Genomic DNA, 23,822 nt, shown 5'->3' with positions numbered 1-23,822 from the left:
GATAAATAGGAACCGCTATAGCGGGAAGGTAAAAGGTGTTTCCATGTGCTGCTCTGGTTTGCCAGAAGCGGCTTTGTCATGCTGGCCACATGACCTGGAAGCTATACGCCGGCTCCCTCGGCCAATAATGCGAGATGAGCGCGCAACCCCAGAGTCGGTCACGACTGGACCTAATGGTCAGGGGTCCCTTTACCTTTTAATGATAATGATTAATAACAACCACCACCACCACAACAACAATAATAATAATAGCAGCTGCCCCCTTTCTTGCTCCCTCTGGCCATTCCCTTCCCGCCAGTTATTCCTCAAACTACCGGTAGCTGCGGTTGGACTACAACTCCCATCATACCTACCCAAGCGGAACCAGCCGTTAAGGGAAATGGGCGTTTCGGAAACGGACGGCGACGTGACAGCGTCGAGAACGTCTAGGAAGCGCCGTTTACGGGACGTTCTAGGAAACCTCCCTCTACGGGCGTCTACTGTAGTGGGAGAGAGCGCTGTAGTGGGAGACGAGGGCGAGGCCGCATGCGCAAACACCTCCCTTCCGCACATGCGCGGTCGAGGGCCAGCTCCGTCGCTGTGTCAGACGAGCGCCGCCATTTTGAAGTAAACAGGCGGTGGGCGGGTGCGCGGGCAGCGGTTGGCTATTGTCCCTCAGCTGCCGACCAGAGCGCAGAGCGGGGCGGGCCGGGCAGCCTGGTGGCTTCTTGGCGAGGCCCCCCTCTTGTGACTGGCGGGGCCGCTGATGAGGAGGAGGCGGCGGCGGAGGAGGAGGAGGCGGCAGGAAGGAAGGACTGAGGGGCCCCGGATAAGCGACGCGGAGGACGGGAGCTGCCTCCGACAGGTGACCCCGGCGGCCCGGGTGGGGGTGGGGGTTTCTGGGTGCCCCCTTCGCCCCTCCAGCTCCACGCAGGCGTGGCCGCCATGCTCTGGGTTTTATGTTATTTATTCCATTTATTCCGTTTAAGGTGGCGATGATTAGGAGGAGGGTGATAGTCATAGTGATCATCATCATCATAAATTATTTGCACCCCGCCCATCTGACTGGGTTGCCCCAGCCACTGCGGGCAGCTTCCAACATAAATAAATAAATAAAAACATAAGAAAGCATGAAGCATTGAAAAGTTTCCCTATACTGGGGCTGCCTTCAGGTGTCTTCTAAAGGTGACATCTGATGGGAGGGAGTTGTACGCCGATTGATTATTATTTTTTAAAAAACCAGCAAACAGACCTCAAGACAAAACCGTAAAATCAGAAAAATGTTTTGATAATAATAGCAATAATAAAAAACAAACGACTTACTAGGAGCTTTTCACCCGAAGGTCTCCAAGCGACCTATAGCAAAGATTTTTATTTTGCAATACAGTACTGTGTACATAATACCATAGGGGAAAAGGAGGGGGGAATCATATAATACATTAATATTAACTACAACGTATCATCTGTGGAGGGGGGAAGGGGAGTATGACTACCGGTAGTAGCAGACACCATTAACAATTCTCAAATAATGAACAATGGAATACTCTGACCCACTAATTAGCAAATAAACAAAACCCCAGTCTAAAAATCAATCGTATCAAAGCAATTTTTCCCACCCCAAGGGGATTTGCTCACCTCTCTCCATAGCTGCCAAGTTTTCCCATTTCTCACAAGGAAGCCTATTCAGCATAAGGGAATTTCCCTTAAAAAAGGGGAGAACTTGGCAGCTATGCCTCTCTCCAGCTCCTGCTGTCATTCATAGAATCAGTTGGAAATCTAGCCCAATGCCCTGCAATTCAGGAATCTTTTTGCCCAATGTGAGGCTCAAACCCACAACCCTGAGGTTAAGGATCTCATGCTCTACCAATTTAGCTATCCCAGTTGTTTCTGTCTATGTCACCCCCCCCCAATATTTCCCTTCATCTCAGACCCAGTAGCTGCACCCATAAGTTGTGGATTAATTGTATCCAGTTGCCCTGGAATGACATAAAATTTTTAAGCCGGTTTTCAGAGGGAAAGCTACTCTGTAAACAAAGTGTTCTCTTTTTAACCGTTTAAACAGCTCTGCACAGAGATCTGTTTTACTGCCCACATTGCCAAACTAATATGCTGTGCCTCATTGAAGCGTATTGTAAGACCTTAGAGACACTTCTGGCAAACGTTTCTCTCCCCCTCCCCCCCACCAGCACAACATATACTTTGCTACACCTATGATACGTACCTACTCTGCCAGCTGCACAGCTAAGAGGCAACGTCATATTTGTAAATGTACTGTATGGTGCAAATTATCCATTACAAACTTTTTACAGGAAAGGAAGAGTGACCAGAAGCACCCAAATGCCATTGCACAGTGTCAGTAAAGTTACGATATATATAAAAAAACACTTCTAAGTCCCAGTGTGGTGACTGCTGTAGTTTTAGAAATATTTGTATACAGGTAGTAATCCTTGGGCTCTCTTTAGGTGTCTGCACCCTGTGGAGTTTCCCTTCCTTTTTCTTGACAGTAGTTCTCTGCACTGCCTTGAATTTATTTATTTGTAGCTGCCCAGTTTGTTGGGTAGAATAAGAAGTACAACGCAGCAAACTCAATAAAAGTTGTCTAGTTCTTAAAGATTGTTAGTGTCAAAGGTGATTAACAACCTCAAAATTCTAGTGATGCTTTCCTTCCTCTGTTCGCAAACAGTACACCTAGAGGTAACGAAAAGGATAAAAATAGCAATGGCTTGGCTCCTTTCTGTGTAACCAGTCTGCACACTGTAAACAACATGTTGGCAGAACTGAGATTGTTGTTGTTTAGTCGTTTAGTCGTGTCCGACTCTTCGTGACCCCATGGACCATAGCACGCCAGGCACTCCTGTCTTGCACTGCCTCCCGTAGTTTGGTCAAATTCATGTTCGTAGCTTCGAGAACACTGTCCAACCATCTTGTCCTCTGTCGTCCCCTTCTCCTAGTGCCCTCAATCTTTCCCAACATCAGGGTCTTTTCCAAGGATTCTTCTCTTCTCATGAGGTGGCCAAAGTATTGGAGCCTCAGCTTCACGATCTGTCCTTCCAGGGAGCACTCAGGGCTGATTTCCTTAAGAATTGATAGGTTTGATCTTCTAGCAGTCCATGGGACTCTCAAGAGTCTCCTCCAGCACCATAATTCAAAAGCATCAATTCTTCGGCGATCAGCCTTCTTTATGGTCCAGCTCTCACTTCCATACATCACTACTGGGAAAACCATAGCTTTAACTATACGGACCTTTGTCGGCAAGGTGATGTCTCTGCTTTTTAAGATGCTGTCTAGGTTTGTCATTGCTTTTCTCCCAAGAAGCAGGCGTCTTTTAATTTCGTGACTGCTGTCACCATCTGCAGTGATCAAGGAGCCCAAGAAAGTAAAATCTCTCACTGCCTCCATTTCTTCCCCTTCTATTTGCCAGGAGGTGATGGGACCAGTGGCCATGATCTTGGTTTTTTTGATGTTGAGCTTCAGACCATATTTTGCGCTCTCCTCTTTCACCCTCATTAAAAGGTTCTTTAATTCCTCCTCACTTTCTGCCATCAAGGTTGTGTCATCTGCATATCTGAGGTTGTTGATATTTCTTCCGGCAATCTTAATTCCTGCTTGGGATTCATCTAGTCCAGCCTTTCGCATGATGAATTCTGCATATAAGTTAAATAAGCAGGGAGACAATATACAACCTTGTCGTACTCCTTTCCCAATTTTGAACCAACCAGTTGTTCCATATCCAGTTCTAACTGTAGCTTCTTGTCCCACATAGAGATTTCTCAGGAGACAGATGAGGTGATCAGGCACTCCCATTTCTTTAAGAACTTGCCATAGTTTGCTGTGGTCGACACAGTCAAAGGCTTTTGCATAGTCAATGAAGCAGAAGTAGACGTTTTTCTGGAACTCTCTAGCTTTCTCCATAATCCAGCGCATGTTTGCTATTTGGTCTCTGGTTCCTCTGCCCTTTCGAAATCCAGCTTGCACTTTGAATAGGTGTATTCAAAGCACACTAAGGGCTAGTCCTCACTCCACCCTTTTTAAAAGTGTTGATTGAATAGTGTCATTCTCAGTACAATTGTATTGTAACTACGTAGTTATTTAGACTACACCCAAATTAATTTTTCATTTGATATTCTTGTAGTCTGATCTTAAGACTTTTGGTGCCATCAAATACTGTAACTGCTTAGGGTGAGGGCATATACTGGTGCTGCCATAAACAAATATTGTAGGATTTACTGCTTTACACATGTATCTGAAGAAGTGTGCATGCACACGAAAGCTCATACCAAAATATAAACTTAGTTGGTCTTTAAGGTGCTACTGAAGGAATTTTTTTATTTTGCTTCGACTCAGACCAACACGGCTACCTACCTGCTTTACACATAGTTCAGCCAGCTTAATTAGACAATGGTTTTTCAAAATAGCACAATAATGGTAAACTGAAAAATGTTCTATTGCTATGCTAAGAATAGTAAAACCTCTTTCTGCTACATCATACTGTGACACTGCACACTGCCGAAATTGCAGATGCTTCACTCTTCTCTGACTCCTGGGAATCAAGCCATGGCTGGCTTAGCATTACATCTGAACCCAGGCTTATGATTTATTTCACCCAAAATGATTCTTGAGCACTAACCAAGACAAGGAGGAGGAGGTTAAATCAGCCATGATCAAATGGGCCCAAGACTTTGGTCACAATATAGAGATGTCTCAATGGGAAAACCTTTGGAAAGTCAACTGGAGATTCACAGCATGCTACACTTTAAGGGATAATTTCCAAAAGATGTTATATTGTTGGTATCTGACTCCTTACAAACTTGCTAAAATGTTTTATAATGTCCCAAATACATGCTGGAGATGTGGAGAACAGGGTGCCACTACCGTATGTTCCATATGTGGTGGGTATGTAAAAAGATCAAACCCCATTGGAATGACATTTAATTTGAACTTTAAAAAATATTAAATATAAATCTTTTAGAAAAACCAGAGTCATTCGTACTCTGTATAACAGGCTTAGCTATCCCCAGAAATGCAAGGACTTTTTTATACACTACTGTTGCGGCGAGAATATGTATAGCAAAACATTGGAAGAGTGACATAATTCCAACTAGAACTGAATGGATATTGAAGTTGGTAGAGTATGCTGAGCTAGATAATCTTTCTGAAAATATCAAAGATAAGTCCAAACGAGTTTATTTCAAGCTGGGAACCTTTTAAGAAACATTTTAAAAAGAGTTGCCATGACCTGAACACGGTTGTAGCCTTTGAGTAGCCTCTGTAAATAATTATGTTAAAGGAAAATGTATATGAGCTTTAATACTTTTTCAGTTATTAAGTAGTTAAGTTTATGCATCAAGCTTATTAAAATGGAAGAAATATGGAAAGGACGGGAAGTCACAGGTTGATGAAGAAAATTTATTGTTGGAGAGTTTGTGGTTGTGATGTTTGACAATTTTGATTTATGGATAATAATGAATGAATGTTTACGTTGGACAGATGTGATGGTGAACAATAAATCAGGGAAAAACCCAAAACTTCTTCTTGGGTACCACTCATGGTTTGTTTTTGGAAAACAATCCACATGCTCAGATTTAGACGTAATGCTCAGCCAGACCATGACTTGTTTCCCAGCAGTGCAGCAGAAGCTCCCATTATTTAAGCAGTGTGCACTAACATACTGCACGTTCACATTTAAACATTTTATTTTAAGTATGATTTAAAGTGATATGCAAAAAGACCAGTACTGTCTGTCTTAATACCTTTCAAAAGCTGTAGTGTCATTGTGAGAATCTCATTTGAGAAGATGGCATTATAAAAATCTTTTCCAGATCAATGTTCCTTACATGGAAAAAAAAAGAAATTATTCCACACCTCTGGATGTTTTGCTTTCAGATCTTACTTAATTTTGGAGGCTTTATAGTAAGAGAGAACTTGATATCTTTTGAAAATGCTGTTTAACTTGTAGAGCTAATATATTCTGAAATGTGTTTCTCTTGATAGAATGAAACGAGGCAGAAAAAACAGCAAGACCAGCAATCATTTATCAGATGAGAATACAGCAGATGGCAAAAAAGTGAAAATTACAGATGAAGAATCTGCTGAAGTATTTCAGGGCCCTGACTGGGGGAGCCTAATTCCAGATATTCTACTGCAGGTGTTCCAGTATTTGCCTCTTCTTGATCGTGCTCATGCAGCCCAAGTCTGCCGTGTGTGGAACAAAGTGTTCCACATGCCTGAATTATGGAGATGCTTTGAATTTGAACTGAATCAGCCAGCTACATCTTACTTCAAGGCTACTCATCCAGACCTCATCAAGCAAATTATTAAAAGACATTCCAATCATCTACAATATGTCAGCTTCAAGGTAACAGTTTTATAACTTTTTTAAAAAGACAGTTGAATACTTCATAAATTGCTGGCTTTTCCGCAACTGCACATATTTGCGACATTTGCAGCCAGCTCCCTGTCTGGCCAGTTAATTGGCATTTGCTAGGAAAGTAGGAGAAAATAAATCATTACTATAACAGTGAAAATCTTTGAAGCATGTTTTGTAAGTAGCAATATTTCCTGCAGTGATCGGGTCTAAAATGAACCTCATTCCGAACCTGCATGTTGGTCGTTTGTTACCTAAAATAGAAACTGAGAATGAATTTTAGAGCTTATCTTTGTAGGGAGCAAGGCAATCTAAGTGAACACAGAAGGGGGATTTCTAGTTTACATCTGCATTTATGTTATTGTTTGAATCAAATAAGCTAACAGTATCCAGTTAATGTATATATCTCTACAGTGAGTTAGGAAGTGTCTACCTGAAAATGATAATTTCAAGCATGGTAAAAACTAATCCTGATGATGCTGTGCCAACGTTTAACAAGAAAAACTTGTGAGTTATAATTGATACTGCACCAGCAGGGTTCCACTGGCGCAGTAGGACTTTAATTTTCTCTATTCAACTCAAACACCCCTCAACACCTGCTTCAGAGAGTCCCCAAAGAGAGATTTCATGTTGCAGGGACTTTAATGTTGCTGTTTCAGCACAGAGATAGTTGTTCCTTCTATCTTTCTGGCGCTAGTCCCAGTGCACAGCCACTCATCACAACAGAAATGTCCTACGGCCTCCCCTCAAACAATAGATTGTAGATGGTTCTGGTTCACCTGGCATTAAGTCTCGACCCCCAGCTTGCTTTACTCCAGCTCCCTTAGTGGGGAAAGATGGCAGTTCTACTGAGGAAAAGCACTAATGCAGTTGCCATTGTAAAATGAAGAACATGGGTTTGGTTTAAAAGGTACAGTTCCACAAGGGCTGCAGTTTTTACTTCCTTCTGTGCTGCTCTGTTCTGAAGATGTTTCTTAGTTCTTAGTGGCAGATTTTTAGGGATCTGCAAAGGAGAAGATAAAACGAGAAAGCCCCATTGTGATTAAAGAATGAAGGGTAGGTTCCAAGTTAAGGATTAGAAGTGCAAGACACTACTTTTAATTCATGCAATTTAGACTGAAAAACCCATGAATGTCAGGAAACTGTAAGAGATAATTACGAGCTTTTTTGTGTCTGAATTGATTAATATTTATTTATTTATTTATTCCACATGTATCCTGCCCTTCCTCCTGAATGAGCCCAGGGCATACTCACAGGTCACAACTAAAATCTCCTGAGAATAATTTGTCCATGACTAACTTCCCTTCATGCTGTCCATGTTGTTAGACTCGTATTACAAGTTTGCTTTGAAAATGACTGATGTCTGTTAATTCTCTCAGTATTTAACATCTTATATTTAAGTTAAACTGACAGGAGGTTCCCCCCCCCCAAAAAAAATATATCACTGTGTTCATTATTGGGAATGCATCCTATTACGATAATGTTTGTCTTCCTTGTTTTGCTTTCCTTCAGAATGATATGGTGTCCTGAGAGGTTTTTTTAAAAGAGATCTAGTCAGATTCAGAAAGATGCACTTGTATGTGAGATGGGGTTATATGAGCCCATGTATTTAGTATTCTTCATCAGGGTATTTGAATAAGGATGGGATTGAAATGGTTGTGCATCATTGTGACACCAGGCAAGAGTTCACATTCTTTTCTATGGATGGTTTAATCAAGCCAGCTTCAGTAACTATAGCTGCATTTAATGTGAACCACCTTTTTGTTAGTTCAAACAGCACAACAAACTGCAATTAAGCAAAAGCTTCTGAACTTCTCCCAACTACATAGTTGGAGAGGAGAGGAGGAGCATGTGAACCTGAGGCTCACAGAAACTCAACCCTGGTTGTTCATGTCACACTAAAGGTTGAATGTTTTTTTGAACATTATTTTAGCAACACAAAATTCATATTCTATAAAACAGATAAAAGTTTATTGACTGACTGTAATGATGTTAAGAAAACTGCATTACAAAGCATATTCAGACCTGTTTTTTTAGTGTTTATGTTTCCCTGTTCAACTTCAGGTAGCCACTGACATTTCGAGGGAGATTTCTCATAGAGTTCTGGGAGAAATGTGTTATAATTAGGCAGCAAATTAACCATTTTAATTAATAGTTTAATCAACTAAAGCAGTAGTTTTGTCTATGAATCAAGGGCACACTTATTTTTGGAAGCTACTTTGGTGTGAGTACAATACAGTAAGGGGGAGTGAAAAATGTTTTAAGATGGCTATTCTTTCTAAAAATGAGCCAAGGCTTTCATTTGTTAAATTTTCTAGTTAAACAAATTATAATAAAATTACCTGTTGCCATTTTTGTTGCTGTGAAAAATGTTAAATGATTAGTCCACCTGTTTGAAGCTAGATGATTTCTCAACTAAGAATTCTTCAATAGGTTTACAATCTTAATCATAGTGCTGCGAAGCATGCCTGAGCACGACTGCAAACGATCAACTGATAATGAGTAGGTTGAAAGAGCAGCTACCCACAGCAGGCAGACGGGGAATGATTTTACACTTACCTTGAAACCATGGTTTGGCATTACATGAGTGAGCCGTGGGTTTGCACATTCTATTCCATTTATTTAGGGAGCTGGGTATGTTTAGCCTGGAGAAGAGAAGGTTAAGGGGTGATATGATAGCCATGTTCAAATATATAAAAGGATGTCATATAGAGGAGGGTGAAAGGTTGTTTTCTGCTGCTCCAGAGAAGCGGACAGTAAGAGCTGTTCGACAGTGGAATTTGCTGCCAAGAAGTGTGGTGGAGTCTCCTTTGAAGGTCTTTAAGCAGAGGCTTGACAGCCATATGTCAAGAATGCTTTGATGGTGTTTCCTGCTTGGCAGGGGGTTGGACTGGACGGCCCTTGTGGTCTCTTCCAGCTCTATGATTCTAATTAGAAACTATTTGTATCTATAACTGATAATTATTAGAGACAACTAATAGCTAGAATCCTTTACCCAACATTTAACATATGTGTGCCCTAAAATGGAGTTACTTTTCTCGTCTGATCTTTTGTAGCAGCAACAAAGTTAATAATAGCAAAAGTGTGTAAGTCCATGAAGAGGTAGAGTATGAATGTTTTAAATAGAACAACTTAAAAATTTTTTCAGTGTTTGGAGTGATATTTGCATCCATTGTGTGTTTGTTTCCTTTTTAAGGTGGACAGCAGCAAGGAATCGGCTGAAGCAGCTTGTGATATCTTATCACAGCTTGTGAACTGTTCTTTAAAAACACTTGGACTAATTTCCACTGCTCGACCAAGCTTCATGGATTTGCCAAAGGTAATTGATCCTACTGGAAAACTATGTTGTTAGAAGGGAAGCTGCTCAAGCAACAAATTATGAATTTGTCAGTTCATTGTGTGTGATGTGAAAAGCTTTTTGCCTCCGTGATGATCCTATTTCACACCTTTTCAAACCATGTAGCATGCTCCATTGGCCCACACCCTGTTTCTTTCTGTCCCTGTGCTGGCTGCATTGTGGATGAAAGTGAGCATTGCAAGCTTTGTTCTGTGTTAAAGGCTGCCAGGAACGGCCTTGCTGCACCCTGTGTTTCTTACTTAAGAGAGCCAGGGCTCCAGTTGACGGGACTTGGACTCATCAGTAGGAACTTGAGAAGGTTGCTGGCAGGGAAAGGAGCTTTCAGGCAGGGAAGTCCTGCAGCTTCCCCTCTCCATCTAACACTTAGGTAGGAAACACCTGAAACCAGACATGGCTGCAGGCACTGCTGCTTGACAAGGCCTCAAATCCTCCTGGGGGAAAGGGAGCTGAGGGAGAGGAAAGCTACTGGCTGGAGATCCATCCAGGCAAAAGGGGAACAAAGAGGTGAACTCCTGGAAGGAGCTTAGGGAGCTGGGTATGTTTAGCCTGGAGAAGAGAAGGTTAAGGGGTTATATGATAGCCATGTTCAAATATATAAAAGGATGTCATATAGAGGAGGGAGAAAGGTTGTTTTCTGCTGCTCCAGAGAAGTGGACACGGAGCAATGGATTCAAACTTCAAGAAAGAAGATTCCACCTAAACATTAGGAAGAACTTCCTGACAGTAAGAGCTGTTCGGCAGTGGAATTTGCTACCAAGGAGTGTGGTGGAGTCTCCTTCTTTGGAGGTCTTTAAGCAGAGGCTTGACAGCCATATGTCAAGAATGCTTTGATGGTGTTTCCTGCTCGGCAGGGGGTTGGACTGGATGGCCCTTGTGGTCTCTTCCAACTCTATGATTCTATGAGTGTCTGGCTGTTGCCAGGGTGAGGCAGGAATCTGCTGGCCATGGTGAGCAGATCTGGGAAGCCGTCTTTTAGAGAGGCTGATGAAGGAACCAGGGTTCCCATTGAGCGGAAGACAACCATTTCGAGTCTTTGGAGAGGGTAAACCCAGACAGAGATGTAGATCTCACACAATGATAACCGTTACCCTGCCCCCCCAGATTTTGCTTACCACTCCATGGGTTGAAGGGGAGGCAAATGGAGGCCACCTGGGGCAACTGGCCCACTGGGCTAAGAGACACCTCTGCTCAGTCCAGTGCCTCTGCCATACAGCAGGGCCATCAGACGCTAATTTGGCTATTTCCCCAACTGCACTGATTGGAGCTTGCTGGCACAAGTGGAATTGGATGTGTTAAATTTATGGCAGAACTCTGTACTTCCTGAGGAAAAGCCTATTATTTGCAATAGGCGAAAGAAAGGCAGCTCAGTGTAAATCTGGGACATCCAGTCTTGGCTCTCTTCCAAGCAACAAGCTACACTTATTGTTAAAATGTGCCTTTTTTGTGCTTGCTGGAGGCAATCTTAGCTTCTTCCGGATGAGTGGCAAACTGTGAACTTGTGATAAATATTCATAAACTGAGTTAGTCTATCTCTATGTACTGTTTTAGGAGCAGCTGAAAAATAGGTTGGTTGCTCAACATTTTGAGTCATTTTCCAGATTTTCTTTGGGGGGTGAAATACATTTTCTATTGTGGGTATAAAGTTTCCTTTTTGATTTCTCTATTTTTTCTCCTTTCTACAGTCACACTTTATTTCTGCACTGACTGTGGTGTTTGTAAACTCCAAATCACTTTCTTCACTTAAGATAAATGATACACCAGTAGATGATCCATCTCTTAAGGTCCTAGTTGCTAACAACAGTGATACTCTGAAACTGTTGAAGATGAACAGTTGTCCTCATGTTTCTCCAGCAGGTGAGCTTACTCTTAGAATATCTAAGTGTGATTATCTTAGTTTTTTACTGTCCAGTCTTATGTCAGAATTATTAGCACATATTTTTCCTTAGTACATTCAGTTATATCATAATTGTTTGACTACATATAGTATAATCTATGTAAAGTAATTATTGTTAACGCAATGGGTGACCCTGGAGAAACAACAGTTTCTGGATTAATAATAGATTCCTGGTATATTCTAAGTGTCAAACTACGGTTAGCAGGGTCAGAAGAAACAAGGATCTTGCAGCAATTTCAAAATGTGATTTATGATCCCAGTTTATTCTGATCGTGTTTTCCATAGTTTCTCACTTGGGTGTATTGGGAGACCATGATTAGTTCAGGAAGTTCTGAATTGTGGCCCTCTGAGAAGCACGTAAGGATAGGGTGGTGTGACATAATAGGTGCTGGTTAATTACCCCAGGCAGTGTTGAATTGTACCGTAGTGGGATGGGGACACTTTGCTCATGTATAACTTGGCTTAATAAACCGACATGTGCATGCATAGACTTGACCACTGTGTGTTAGATGTCCCAATCAATTACAGCTGTTTCAAAAATCTATTTGCATGTCATGCTGAGTCATGGTATGAATGTTGCGAACAGCCCTGTGATCTTCGGCTGAAGGGCGGTATCCTACTACAGTGGAACCTCAGGTTGCGAACCTGATCCATGCGGGAGCCACGTTTGCAACCTGCAGCGCTGCGTCTGTGCACGTGCGTGACACGATTTGGCGCTTCTGTGCATGCTCAAGCGCCAAAACCCGGAAGTAACCCATTCTGGTACTTCCGGGTTCGGCACGTCCATAATCCGAAAACGCAACCCAAGGTATGACTGTACTAATAATGACGACGATGATGATGATGAGACATTTTGGAAGTGAATTCACATTCTAACATTTTCTTTTCTTCTCAAGGTATCCTGTGTGTGGCTGATCAGTGTCATGGTTTACGTGAGCTGGCGTTGAACTACCACCTGCTAAGCGATGAGCTCCTTCTTGCTTTGTCTTCTGAAAAACATGTCAGATTGGAGCACTTGCGCATTGATGTAGTCAGTGAAAACCCTGGACAGACGCACTTCCATACAATTGAGAAGAGCAGTTGGGATGCTTTCATCAAACATTCTCCCAAAGTGAACTTAGTCATGTATTTTTTCTTATACGAAGAAGAGTTTGATCTATTCTTCCGATACGAAATACCAGTCACTCACCTTTATTTTGGGAGATCAGTAAGCAAGGAAGTGCTTGGCCGGGTTGGGATGACGTGTCCTCGCTTGGTTGAACTGGTGGTGTGTGCCAATGGATTACGGCCACTGGATGAAGAGTTGATTTGCATTGCAGAGCGCTGTAAGAATCTGTCAGCTATTGGCCTTGGGGAGTGCGAAGTCTCCTGCAGTGCCTTTGTGGAGTTTGTTAAGATGTGTGGTGGCCGCCTGTCTCAGTTGTCTATAATGGAGGAAGTCTTGATTCCTGACCAGAAGTATAGCTTGGAGCAGATTCATTGGGAAGTGTCAAAACATCTTGGTAGAGTTTGGTTTCCAGACATGATGCCCACATGGTAGTCTCTGACAAAGGCAGGGCACATGGAAAAGCACCTTACATTTTGATCATGCCATGTTGCAGCTTAATCATATACAGTGGTGCCTCGCTTAACGAATGCCCTGCTTAACGAAATTTCCACTTAACGAAAGGTTTTTTCTAGTGGAGGTTGTCTCACTAGACGAATTTGTTTTACGAAAAATTCGTCTAGCAAATCGCGGTTTCCCATAGGAATGCATTGAAATTCAATTAATGCATTCCTATGGGCAAAAAAAAATTCAATGCATTCCTATGGGATTCGCTAGACGAATTTTTCGTTATAAGAAAAGACCTGTGGAACGAATTAAATTCGTCTAGCGAGGTACCACTGTAAGCTAATTTGTAGTTTGCAATGTGTTCTAGAAAACTCACGTACTACTTAATGTTGGTTTCTAAAATGAACATTTAAGAGGGGAGACTGAGGGTGTTCTGAAACACTTGTCTATAAAAAAAACTTTTTCCATTTTCTTTTCCCCTTTTGAGACAGGGTCTACCTAAATGTATGTAGAAACTGAAAATAGTTAACTGATACTCAGATGCTGTAGCTCAGATTTTACTCTCATAAATGTCAGTATTTAAACTAACTTTAGGAACTGCAATTGACCTTACAGACTGAAGTACAATTTGTAAAGGGTGGAAGGTCACTTTTCTTGTAGACTCGGAGTTACTAATGCTACCTGTGCCATGTTCACTCAGCTATTTATCCTATGGAGTCGCAGGTTAAAGTTACATACAATAAGATGTAAGGTACGACATGTGAAGACAGAGCAGTACAGCTACATAGTTGAATTGTATATAGAAAATGCTTATTAAATCACTTAAAAATATTTTTGTGTAAAAATTACTAGTAATGAGTTTTTCAAAAACTTATTTGTTGCACTTTTGAGACCTAAATTTGACGTTTATAGGGTGTTAAAATCTGTACAGAAACCTGTTTTAAGGTATTATTAAAGCTCAGGAAGCTAAAGTATTATAGGAGGAATCTGCTGTATATTGATTATGACTCAAAATTGGTTTCCCCCCAACTGTTCTACATTTACTTTTAGGAATTACGCTGTTCATATTTCCTCAATAATAAACAAAGCCAAATGTTTGTACAAAATAGCTAAATGGAATAAATGGTTTTTTAGTGTAAAGAAGAAAGTATTGTCTGGACTCCACTGTTACCAGAAAGACAAGGGTTAAGTAAGGCGTCGGTGGTTGCTTCCATCCTACCTGAACAACAGCTACATTCTCCTAGCCGATGGTACAAAAGAGATTACTTATTGATCAAGACCAGGGGTCTAGAGAGGCACAAGCACTTGAGCAGTTTTATTTTCCTTCCATAGCAGTCACCTCTCACATCCAAAGGATGATTTTTCAGATGGTTCAGATCTGGCATCCCCAAACTTCGGCCCTCCAGATGTTTTGGACTACAATTCCCATCTTCCCCGACCACTGGTCCTGTTAGCTAGGGATCATGGGAGTTGTAGGCCAAAACATCTGGAGGGCCGCAGTTTGGGGATGCCTGGTTCAGATGTTTTTGAGGGTGTTGTTGCTATAAGGGAAAAGTCGCCTTGCATGTACCAAAAAACCACTAATGTCTAAGAAGAGCTATAAAACTTTCTGCTATCAGTCAGGATCAAAATAAGTGATCAACTTAATCCAGTGGTCTTTAGACTTATCCCACAAATGGCAGTCCCCCTCCCCCATGCTACATGGCAAACTGGCTGTAATGCTCTCCTCCATTTCAAAAATATTTTGAGAGCTAGGGGGAAATAAAACAATAAATAAATAATACTTTTTTTATTTGTACCCTGCCCATCTGGCTGGGTTTCCCCAGCCACTCTGGGCAGCTTCCAAGAGAGATTAAAAATACATTAAAATGTCACACATTAAAAACTTTCCCTAAACGGCTGCCTTCAGATGTCTTCTAAATGTCAGGTAGTTGTTTTTCTCTTTGACCTCTGGTGGAAGGGCGTTTCACAGGGCGGGTGCCACTACTGAGAAGGCCCTCTGCCTGGTTCCCTGCAACTTGGCTTCTGGCAACGAGGGAACTGCCAGAAGGCCCTCGGCACTGGACCTCAGTGTCCGGGCGGAACGATGGGGGTGGAGACGCTCCTTCAGGTATACTGGTTTGGGTGTTTTTAAAGTATAAAATTGCATTAGCCCCATTCTTCATAATGGCGCGGCTTCCATATTCTTCAGCATTAGCACATTTGCCAAGGAAACCTACTGTATGCTGTTATGAACTTAAGTGTGGTGCAATGTGTAAAGGCTAGCTTGTATCTACATCCAAAATATTTTTGAAACATTTCTTTGAGCAATCTTTTCTTCCAGTCGTATTTAGTAAGAGAAACGTCTCCGGAGTAATGAAGTCTAGGTTTGAAGGCCTACACAAAATAGGCCAAGGAAACACTATGCCAGAGAACAGTCTAAACAAGCTTTTAAACGGAACCTGAAGGTGTGAGGCAAACGTAGTGAAGGTTTAAGTGGTAATGCAGGCTACGTTTTAAGGTTTGACTAAAAGATCCATTCCATGATATGTGAAGAAAGATACCTTTAATTAAAAGCGTTAACGTTTAAAAAACAGTAACTTAATGTATTGAATCAGAAATACATTTTGGCACCTGTTTTTGTACATGTTTACCTGGACAGATTCTGATATTTTCAGAAGTATTACTTCTCAAAAGACCCAACAAAGACCATGATGTGATACAGAGTAAGTGATAAAACTTTGCAGGCACTTTCTATTAGATTCCATCAAATGAAAAAAAAAAGTATGGATTTTATATTCTGAGTGTAGGATCCTCTTGTAATTAGAAAATGTACCCATTATAATTACTGTCAAATTTCCAGATGTATAGATGAGAGTGAACTGTAAGACAAGTATATGATTGAAAGAACATTTTGTTCAATGGACTCTACATCTGAATAGGATACATGTTTCTGTAGAACTTTATCGAATAGGCAGATTTTATCTGAATTTGTTTAAAGTAACACTTTAAATGTCCTTTTTGATTCTAAAATGTACTTGGTTTCTGTGTGGTTTTTTAAAATGAAAATTAAGTAATATTGTTTCCATCCTTGGTATTATTTTAGGTTGTGTGAATGAGCATCTTGATACTTTGAAAAGTGCCCCTGTGTAGCTGCTTGATTTACCGTTCTATTTCATTTTAGTACTGTATTGTTATTAATGGCTGCTTTCTCCCTACCCCATAGCAATCAGGAATAAACTTAGCAGCAGAGCAAAGCTAATATTATCCACAGGCAGGGGGAGGCAAATGTCACAGCATAGTCACTTTGCTGTGATATGAATGAGTGTTCCTCCTCCATGTGATTTCCCTTTCTGTTCTATAAAGTTTGGTTAGATCTAAAGAAGCTTCCTCTTATCCACCTTCCTGCAGAGGCTGATTTGCCACATTGTTTGCTGCACAGAAAAAGCACTGGTAAAAAAAATTTATAATTTCTCAAGGGGCCATACTGGCACTTGTGTGTGAAACCTATAGCAAGGGCAATTCTAATAAAACTGAATTCTGTCTGTGTAGACCAGGGGTCAGCAACCTTTTTCAGCAGTGGGCTGGTCCACCGTCCCTCAGACCATGTGGTGGGTCGGACTATTTTTTTTGGGGGGGGGGATGAACAAATTCCTATGCCCCACAAATAACCCAGAGATGCATTTTAAATAAAAGGACACATTCTACTCATGTAAAAACACGCTGATTCCCGGACCGTCCGTGGGCTGGATTGAGGTGGTGATTGGGCCGCATCCGGCCCCCAGGCCTTAGGTTGCCTACCCCTGGTGTTGACTAGCTAACAAAGATAAAAATAATGACATTGTTTACCCTTGGTAAACATATTTCACAAGAATAAAACTGCTGGCTCAATGTTGCTAGCAAAGGCTTTTCTCTCTTAGGAACAGCAAATATCCTGTTTTGTTTTGAACAGGTATGATACATCTAAACTTAGAGTGCCAAACCATAACTTTGGATTTTGGATGATGATTAACAATTATTATTTTTATAACAAGCAGTAAATCCTTAAGGTGCAACCACATCTGTGAAACTAGAATGGCATCACAATAGGACAATAAATACCTTCATGGAACAGAAGAAGGGGGGAGATATCTTCAAAACTTAAAGCGTAAGCAATGACACATTCTTCCTTAACTCCATGAGAACACACCCTCTCAGAAAGAACTCTTAATTAGTGCAATGCGTCTAATTAAGCAGATGTGTTTTGATACAGTTCATGGATCAAAAACAATCTTTTATCAAGGTAGTATCGTTCTCATTTACCGTACTACATAGGTGATCATGAAAGGTATAGTCAAAAAAATGTCTTAAGTAAATAAAAGCTTAGCTCATTTTGATACATATTCATCTGCTAGATGGGCCAATACTAAACAGTGCTATCCCTTAGGCCAACTTAAACAGCCAGACCCGATTTGCTCTTCCTCAAGGATATTATGCTCACTAACCCAAGTTTCCATTTAAGATGTAAAACACTGGCACAAACTGTCCCAGTTATAGAGATAAGACCTATGGGTCAGTAGTTATTTGGATCTCCTTTAGGATTAAAAACCTTAATCCAAACTGTAGGGATTATGGATGAACAAAGGACATGAAATTTCAATCCGAAGCAAGAAGTAAATTTCATTGTGATTAGAAGTTTTGCAACACACACATTAACACTGCCAACTCATTGAGCCTATTTTGAAAAACTTTGTAGTTCAAGTAACAGCACAGATCAGCTGGCGGCCATCCAGGAAAAAACATCCTTTAGAATCACAGCAACCTATAAATTTAGACTAGCTGCAACCTATAAATTTAAGTAGCAACTACTTAAAAGTGCTCAAGCAGATCCCCGTAATTGTCTTAAGGTTGACCGCAAGGTTAGGAATGTATGTGCAGCCACATTCCTATTTTCTATTCTATGTGATAGTCCAATGGGGCACACAACGAGAACTTTAGAATAATTATTTACCACCCTTATTCACCCACATTGGTTCCAGTGCATATATCAAGTGTCTCTGGAAGTCAAAGGAAAACTGAAGGCTTGGAAAAGAATCTCATTCCCTCATGCAATTAAAGGTAAAATAGCTTAGGCTTGATGCATTCATTTCCCTGTGCAGATAATCTTTTCAGTGTTGGTAAAAATCCAGGTATCTCCCAGTAGTTTCAGGCATCTTAATGTCAGCCTGAAATATGTCCGAGGCAACTCAGCATAAAATGGGTTTGGGGTTTTTATTTTGTTTGTTTTTTCTTTAGACAAAAAAAAGTCATTAAGAAAAACTACATGTCCAACTTTGTGCTGTTTGAGTGAGGCAATGGGATTTCTTCATAGGCTATTTTCATGAAAGGATATTTCATTGGCAGAAACCAATATTCCAAGTTATAGAAGAGGTAAAATTGACGGTCCACAACCACTTCATCAAATATCCTCAAGAGGTTTAGAAAGAACTCTTTGGCGGACTGATAAGGTTTGAAAGGAGAATAGAAGTCTCTAATGGCAAGAGCTAGGGTTTTGTTTCCGTGTGGTCCAAATATAGCCGTTTCATTCCCAAAGCAGGTGGGCTCTCCACTGAAGAGAGTAATAGTGGTGTAATTCGTTTGTATCTTCTTAAAAATGGCCCCCAGCTCAGCCAGCTTTTGGTACGTCCTCTGTACAAACTTGGAGCATTCGTAAGGCTCAAACCACACTCTGGCCTGCTCCTCCGGGCTCTCTTTGACCATCCACGTCTCGTAGTAAATGCCAGTTTTGTTGTCGTATTTCACCCATTTTGCCATTTGATTAAACATAGCTCCTGTGCAAGAAGAAGAAAACACAATATCACACCACAGGAAGGAGACAGGAGAATCATATCTGCACAGCTGAATACTATCTGTGCTTTAAAATAACCTGCTTAATTCTGCAGCCTTTCCCACCTTTTTCTTCAAACAGCTCAGCGTAGCATACATGGTTCCCTCCTCATTTAATCCCCACAACAATCCTGCGAGGTATGGGTTAAGCTGAGAGACACGCAAGGGCTCTCAGTCAGCTCTATGGCAGAGTATGGCTTGAACCCCTGTCTCCCAGGGCTCAACACACTAACCACTACACCCCACTGGCTCTCAGTGTTCCCTGACAGGCTGGGCTGATGCTCCTCTGCAAGCCTAGCAGTCACTTTTTGAAATTTCAGAAGGAACACCAAAATGCCTTGCATAGGCACATGACGACACAGAATCTGTGTCCACAAAGTGTTCAGATCTGGAGACCTCTGGCGACCTTCCCAGTTCCACAGAAAACAGAGGAACGGCTCTAACCCCAAATGAAAGTCTGATTAATTTCAGCAAGGATTGCTCCCAGAAAAGTGGGATTAGGATTGCAGACGATTTGCAGAGATGTATGGATATACAGTAACACCCTCCGATTGCTTACTGGCCTGAACCAAGCCCAGAATAATAATTATGCACCAACAACTTCTGAATCCCTACCACAGGCATCCCCAAACTGTGGCCCTCCAGATGTTTTGGCCTACAACTCCCATGATCCCTAGCTAACAGGACCAGTGGCTGGGGAAGATGGGAATTGTAGTCCAAAACATCTGGAGGGCCGAAGTTTGGGGGTGCCTGCCCTACCACATCAACAAGCCCCATGACAATGTTTGCATGTTTACCTGAGATTGTGGTCACCAGAACCAAGGTCCCGTTCTCCTTCCAATGGGCATCATCTATTCCTTCATAAAAGCAGGCGGCCCCCTGATTGCACCAAAAAGGGGCAAGCAAATTGGGCCGGAGGTGAGGAAATGTGCAGTTCCCTAGCTGGAAGAGTTCATACCACTCCATTGTGTAGTTCTTCCCAGATAAGGAGCTCTTGAAACCGACAGCATCGTGCATGATCTTCTAAAAGACAGGAATAACCAACACAAGTGAAGGCGTGCGTTCATAACTCCACATTTCTCCTCTCTATAAGGACTCTTAACTCCGAGAAATGAAATGAATAATAAGAATAATAAATTGCAGTGTAAACAAAATCCCTGCCGAGAAATTCCATCGTGGTGATCATAATCTAGGTTTCAGGTGCCACCTGGCGATTAGGTTACATATCTGAGTTTCTAACACTGCTCTAGAATCCTATGAACACCTACATGGGAGTAAACCCCACTAAATACAATTGAGACGTGAGTCTAAGTAAACACACAGAGGATTGAACAGTAAGAGCAGGGGTCAGCAAAACTTTTCAGCAGGGGGCCGATCCACTGTCTCTCAGACCTTGTGGGGAGCAAGACTATATTTTTTGAGGGGGAAATGAAAGAATTCCTGTGCCCCACAAATAACCCAGAGATGCATTTTAAATAAAACGACACATGCTACTCATGTAAAATCATGCTAATTCCTGAACCGTCCGTGGGCCGGATTGAGAAGGCGATTGGGCTGCATCCGGCCCCCGGGCCTTAGTTTTCCTACCCATGGGTAAGAGCAGGCATCGGCAACCTCTGGCCCATAAGCTGGATATGGCCCATGGAGGCCGTTCATCTGGCCCACGGGCCGCCCGTGAACCGAGCCGCCCACTCAGCAAGTCCCCTGCGCGCTGCGGTAAACCGGCGCAGCGTAGGGACTTGCCAAGCAGCACCGGAAATCGCATCTACGCAGCCGCAGAAGTGATTTCTGGCGCTGCAGACATTTTGGAAATGGGCAGCCAGCACCGGAAATCACTTCTGCACAGCGGCGGACATGCGCAGAAGCGATTTCTGGTGCTGCGCTGCCCATTTCCAAAATGTCCATGGGAATCCTCCGGCCCACAGGCAGAAAAGGCTGCTGACGCCTGGATAAGAGCAGGGGTAGGCAACCTAAGGCCCGTGGGCCGGATGCGGCCCAATCGCCTTCTCAATCCGGCCCACGGATGCTCTGGGAATCATTGTGTTTTTACATGAGTAGAATGTGTCCTTTTATTTAAAATGCTTCTCTGGGTTATTTTTGGGGCATAGGAATTCGTTCTTTTTTTTTTCTTTTCAAAATATAGTTCGGCCCACCACATGGTCTGAGGGACAGTGGACTGGCCCACGGCTGGAAAAGGTTGCTGACCCCTGGGTAAGAGCCTGACCCACTGCATGCATAGGTAAAGGTAAAGGGACCCCTGACCATTAGGTCCAGTCGTGATCGACTCTGGGGTTGCGGCGCTCATCTCGCGTTATTGGCTGAGGGAGCTGGTGTACAGCTTCCAGGTCATGTGGTCAGCATGACAAAGCCACTTCTAGCGAACCAGAGCACAGAAGTAAATCACGCTTAATTTTCAATGGACTTTGCTCCTAGGTAAGTGTGCACAGAGCTGCCACAATCTAGAAATTTCAGACTCCGAAACAAAAACAACTATGAGAATCAGTGAGCCATACTTTGCATAGCTTGTAAGGCTAATTGGCCAATTATGCTGTCGTATTGGAGTTTTTTTGGTAACATGCCTTGGATGGCAGGAAAGGCAACACTATGAATGCTATAAAATAACAAAGCAATCTGGGGAAATGGTACAGTTCCAGGAAGTGGACGTCCCGTGATTTCTCTGCAGAAACATAGAAACTTTTCCACATTTAATATCTGGAAGGAGGGAGTGAATCACTGTAACAAGCCAGTGACTGGCACTAGCCAGGAATAATAATAAAACAAAAAAATAAAAATCGCCCTGAAAGTGCCATTTAAAGATTGCTTCTTTCAAAGCTGTTACATAAAAATTCTCAGAACATTTCCTAACACTCTCCTGTTGCCAGAAAAGTGGTAAACAATGTTTTCTGAATATATTTACAAGGTCTATAGTTAATCAAATTAACAATGTCAGTTCTGTATTGCACTTTTTGAAATCTATGTTAATTGGGATGCTAGCAAAAGGCTGACAAAACAGAGGAGGAGGAGGAGGAGGAGGAGGAGGAGGAGGAGGAGGAGGAGGAGGAAGAGGAGGTGGAGGAGGAGGAGCCACATGTCACCTTACCATATGACCAAGGAGATCTCCATATTTGAATTCCCAGACAGGCGCCTGTAACCGAAATACCTCCAGGACATCGTCATCTCTCATCACCGGAATGGGAGAGCCAGTTGGGCAGAAAGTGTAACGAGCTTGACAGTAGGCATCTGTTTTAGGGCGGTAATCAAAACGCCTGCATTAAAATAAATGTTGGGTTTAAAAAAAAAAATTGTGTAAACCATTTTTTAAAAAGAAATTGAAGTTATCTCTTGCTTGCACACCTCTTGAGTTTTCTCTCTCGCAGAGCCACCTCCCATAATTATACTTAATCTCCCCATTTTGAGACGGCTCAGCCCTCGGCAAGTCACTACTGCATGCACATGAATTGCTCGGACCCTGTGGCACAATGGGTCAGTGCACCTGGCTGCTATATACATAAATCTAAGTCTTAGCAGGGGTGTTTTGAACTAAGATCGTGTTTTTGATAGCTTTACCTTGCGTCCTGTAATGTATATGCTCCTGATTTCCAACGGGTTGGACTAGATGACCCTCGGATCCCTTCCAGCTCTACTATTCTATGATCCCACTCTGGACATCTGAAGCTCCACTGACACAACAGGACTTCTTCGTTTCCTCCCCCTGGGGGTGTGGGGGGCAGGGGCTGCAGGGGAGAGTTCTCCTGCGCAAGCACAAGCCTGTTGCGCAGGCAGAACGACAGGATCGCATGCAACCCCTCTGTTCCACTTTCGGCACAGCCCAGATGTTTGCAAATCCTATTTTTTGGATGGGGAGCCCATCCCATGGAAGTGAGCAATCACCGCACCTGCTTAATATTAGGCGGCCGGGGGGGAGAGAGAGAGCAGACTTGTTGAATCCTGCCCGACGACTCTCTCTCTCCCCTCCTGCCCACATGCCATCCTCTCACCTGTAAGGCACAGGCCACCGCTGCTCCCCCGGAGAGCCGCATGTCGAGCTGCAGGGCGCCTCCAACTGCAGGAGCAGCAGCAGCAGCAGCCAGAGACGCGGCGGCTCCCCGCCTGCAGCCATGATGCAGCACCCCGGCAAGCAGAAAGCAAGCGGCGCAGGGCAGGCGAGCTCCGCTTCCGCGTTTCTCTCGCACTCCCAGCAGTCAGCTGAGCAGAGTTCAACCCATCACATGCCGAGGGGTCGGGCACATGCTCAGTGCGGAAACCTCCGAGACGGTTTTGGCCAGAGCTTCTGTTGTCGTTTCCCTCCCCATTCTGCCTCTGGGCTCTAGTTTCTGTCCGTGATCGCGACGGGGGAATCAGAGCTGCCGGCTCTCTCCATAGCTGCCAAGTTTTCCCTTTTCTCACGAGGAAACCTATTCAGCATAAGGGAATTTCCCATTTAAAAAAGGGAGAACTTGGCAGCTATGTCTCTCTCAGCCCCACTGGGTCGTTTTTGTTTGCACACGGAGAAGGAAGCCTTTATACCGAGGGTCATCTGTCACGGATGCTTTAGCTGAGATTTCTGCATTGCAGGGGGTTGGACTAGATGATCCTTGGGTCCCTTCCAACTCTACAGGTCTATGATTCCATATCTCTGCTGTAGTTTTTTTTTGGCTGTTTTTAGGTGCAGTGGCCGGAGAGCGAGTGGGTCGCCTTGCACAAAGCGTCGGATCCGGGGTTGCAGTTTAGGCTTTTAAAATCTCCACGCTTTTAGCAGCTCGTTTAAAATACGTCTCAGCTGCCCTTTGGCCAGACAATTTCAGAGAGGTGTTGCAATCAGCATAGATTA

At 42.8% G+C, this 23,822-nt stretch overlaps 2 protein-coding genes across 3 annotated transcripts; one reads left to right on the top strand and one right to left on the bottom strand.

Moving 5' to 3' along the window:
* The first annotated feature begins 584 nt into the window (after positions 1–584).
* Positions 585–16,163, top strand: FBXL3 (F-box and leucine rich repeat protein 3). Its single transcript, XM_035116236.3, has 5 exons — positions 585–844; positions 5,971–6,334; positions 9,540–9,662; positions 11,384–11,555; positions 12,492–16,163. The coding sequence occupies exons 2-5, from the start codon at positions 5,972–5,974 to the stop codon at positions 13,133–13,135; spliced, it is 1,302 nt and encodes a 433-aa protein (XP_034972127.3). The 5' UTR covers positions 585–844; position 5,971; the 3' UTR covers positions 13,136–16,163.
* CLN5 (CLN5 lysosomal BMP synthase) lies at positions 15,676–23,195 on the bottom strand. 2 transcript variants are annotated; one of them, XM_035115975.3, is made up of 4 exons: positions 22,990–23,195; positions 22,092–22,257; positions 19,789–20,014; positions 15,676–18,936 (listed from the first exon to the last, which is right to left on the bottom strand). In XM_035115975.3, exons 1-4 carry the CDS (start codon positions 23,109–23,111, stop codon positions 18,425–18,427), a joined length of 1,026 nt encoding a protein of 341 aa, XP_034971866.3. In that variant the 5' UTR covers positions 23,112–23,195; the 3' UTR covers positions 15,676–18,424. The 2 variants fall into 2 exon arrangements, with proteins under 2 accessions (XP_034971866.3, XP_088523632.1); XM_088667506.1 differs by having other exon boundaries at positions 19,789–20,011.
* Between the last annotated feature and the right edge of the window lie 627 nt (positions 23,196–23,822).

The sequence above is a fragment of the Zootoca vivipara genome, chromosome 4 (assembly GCF_965207765.1).
Source record: "Zootoca vivipara chromosome 4, rZooViv2.hap1.1, whole genome shotgun sequence".
Lineage (NCBI taxonomy): Eukaryota > Metazoa > Chordata > Lepidosauria > Squamata > Lacertidae > Zootoca > Zootoca vivipara.
Note: the sequence above shows the minus strand (reverse complement) of the source record. Positions and strands in the feature narration are given on the sequence as shown.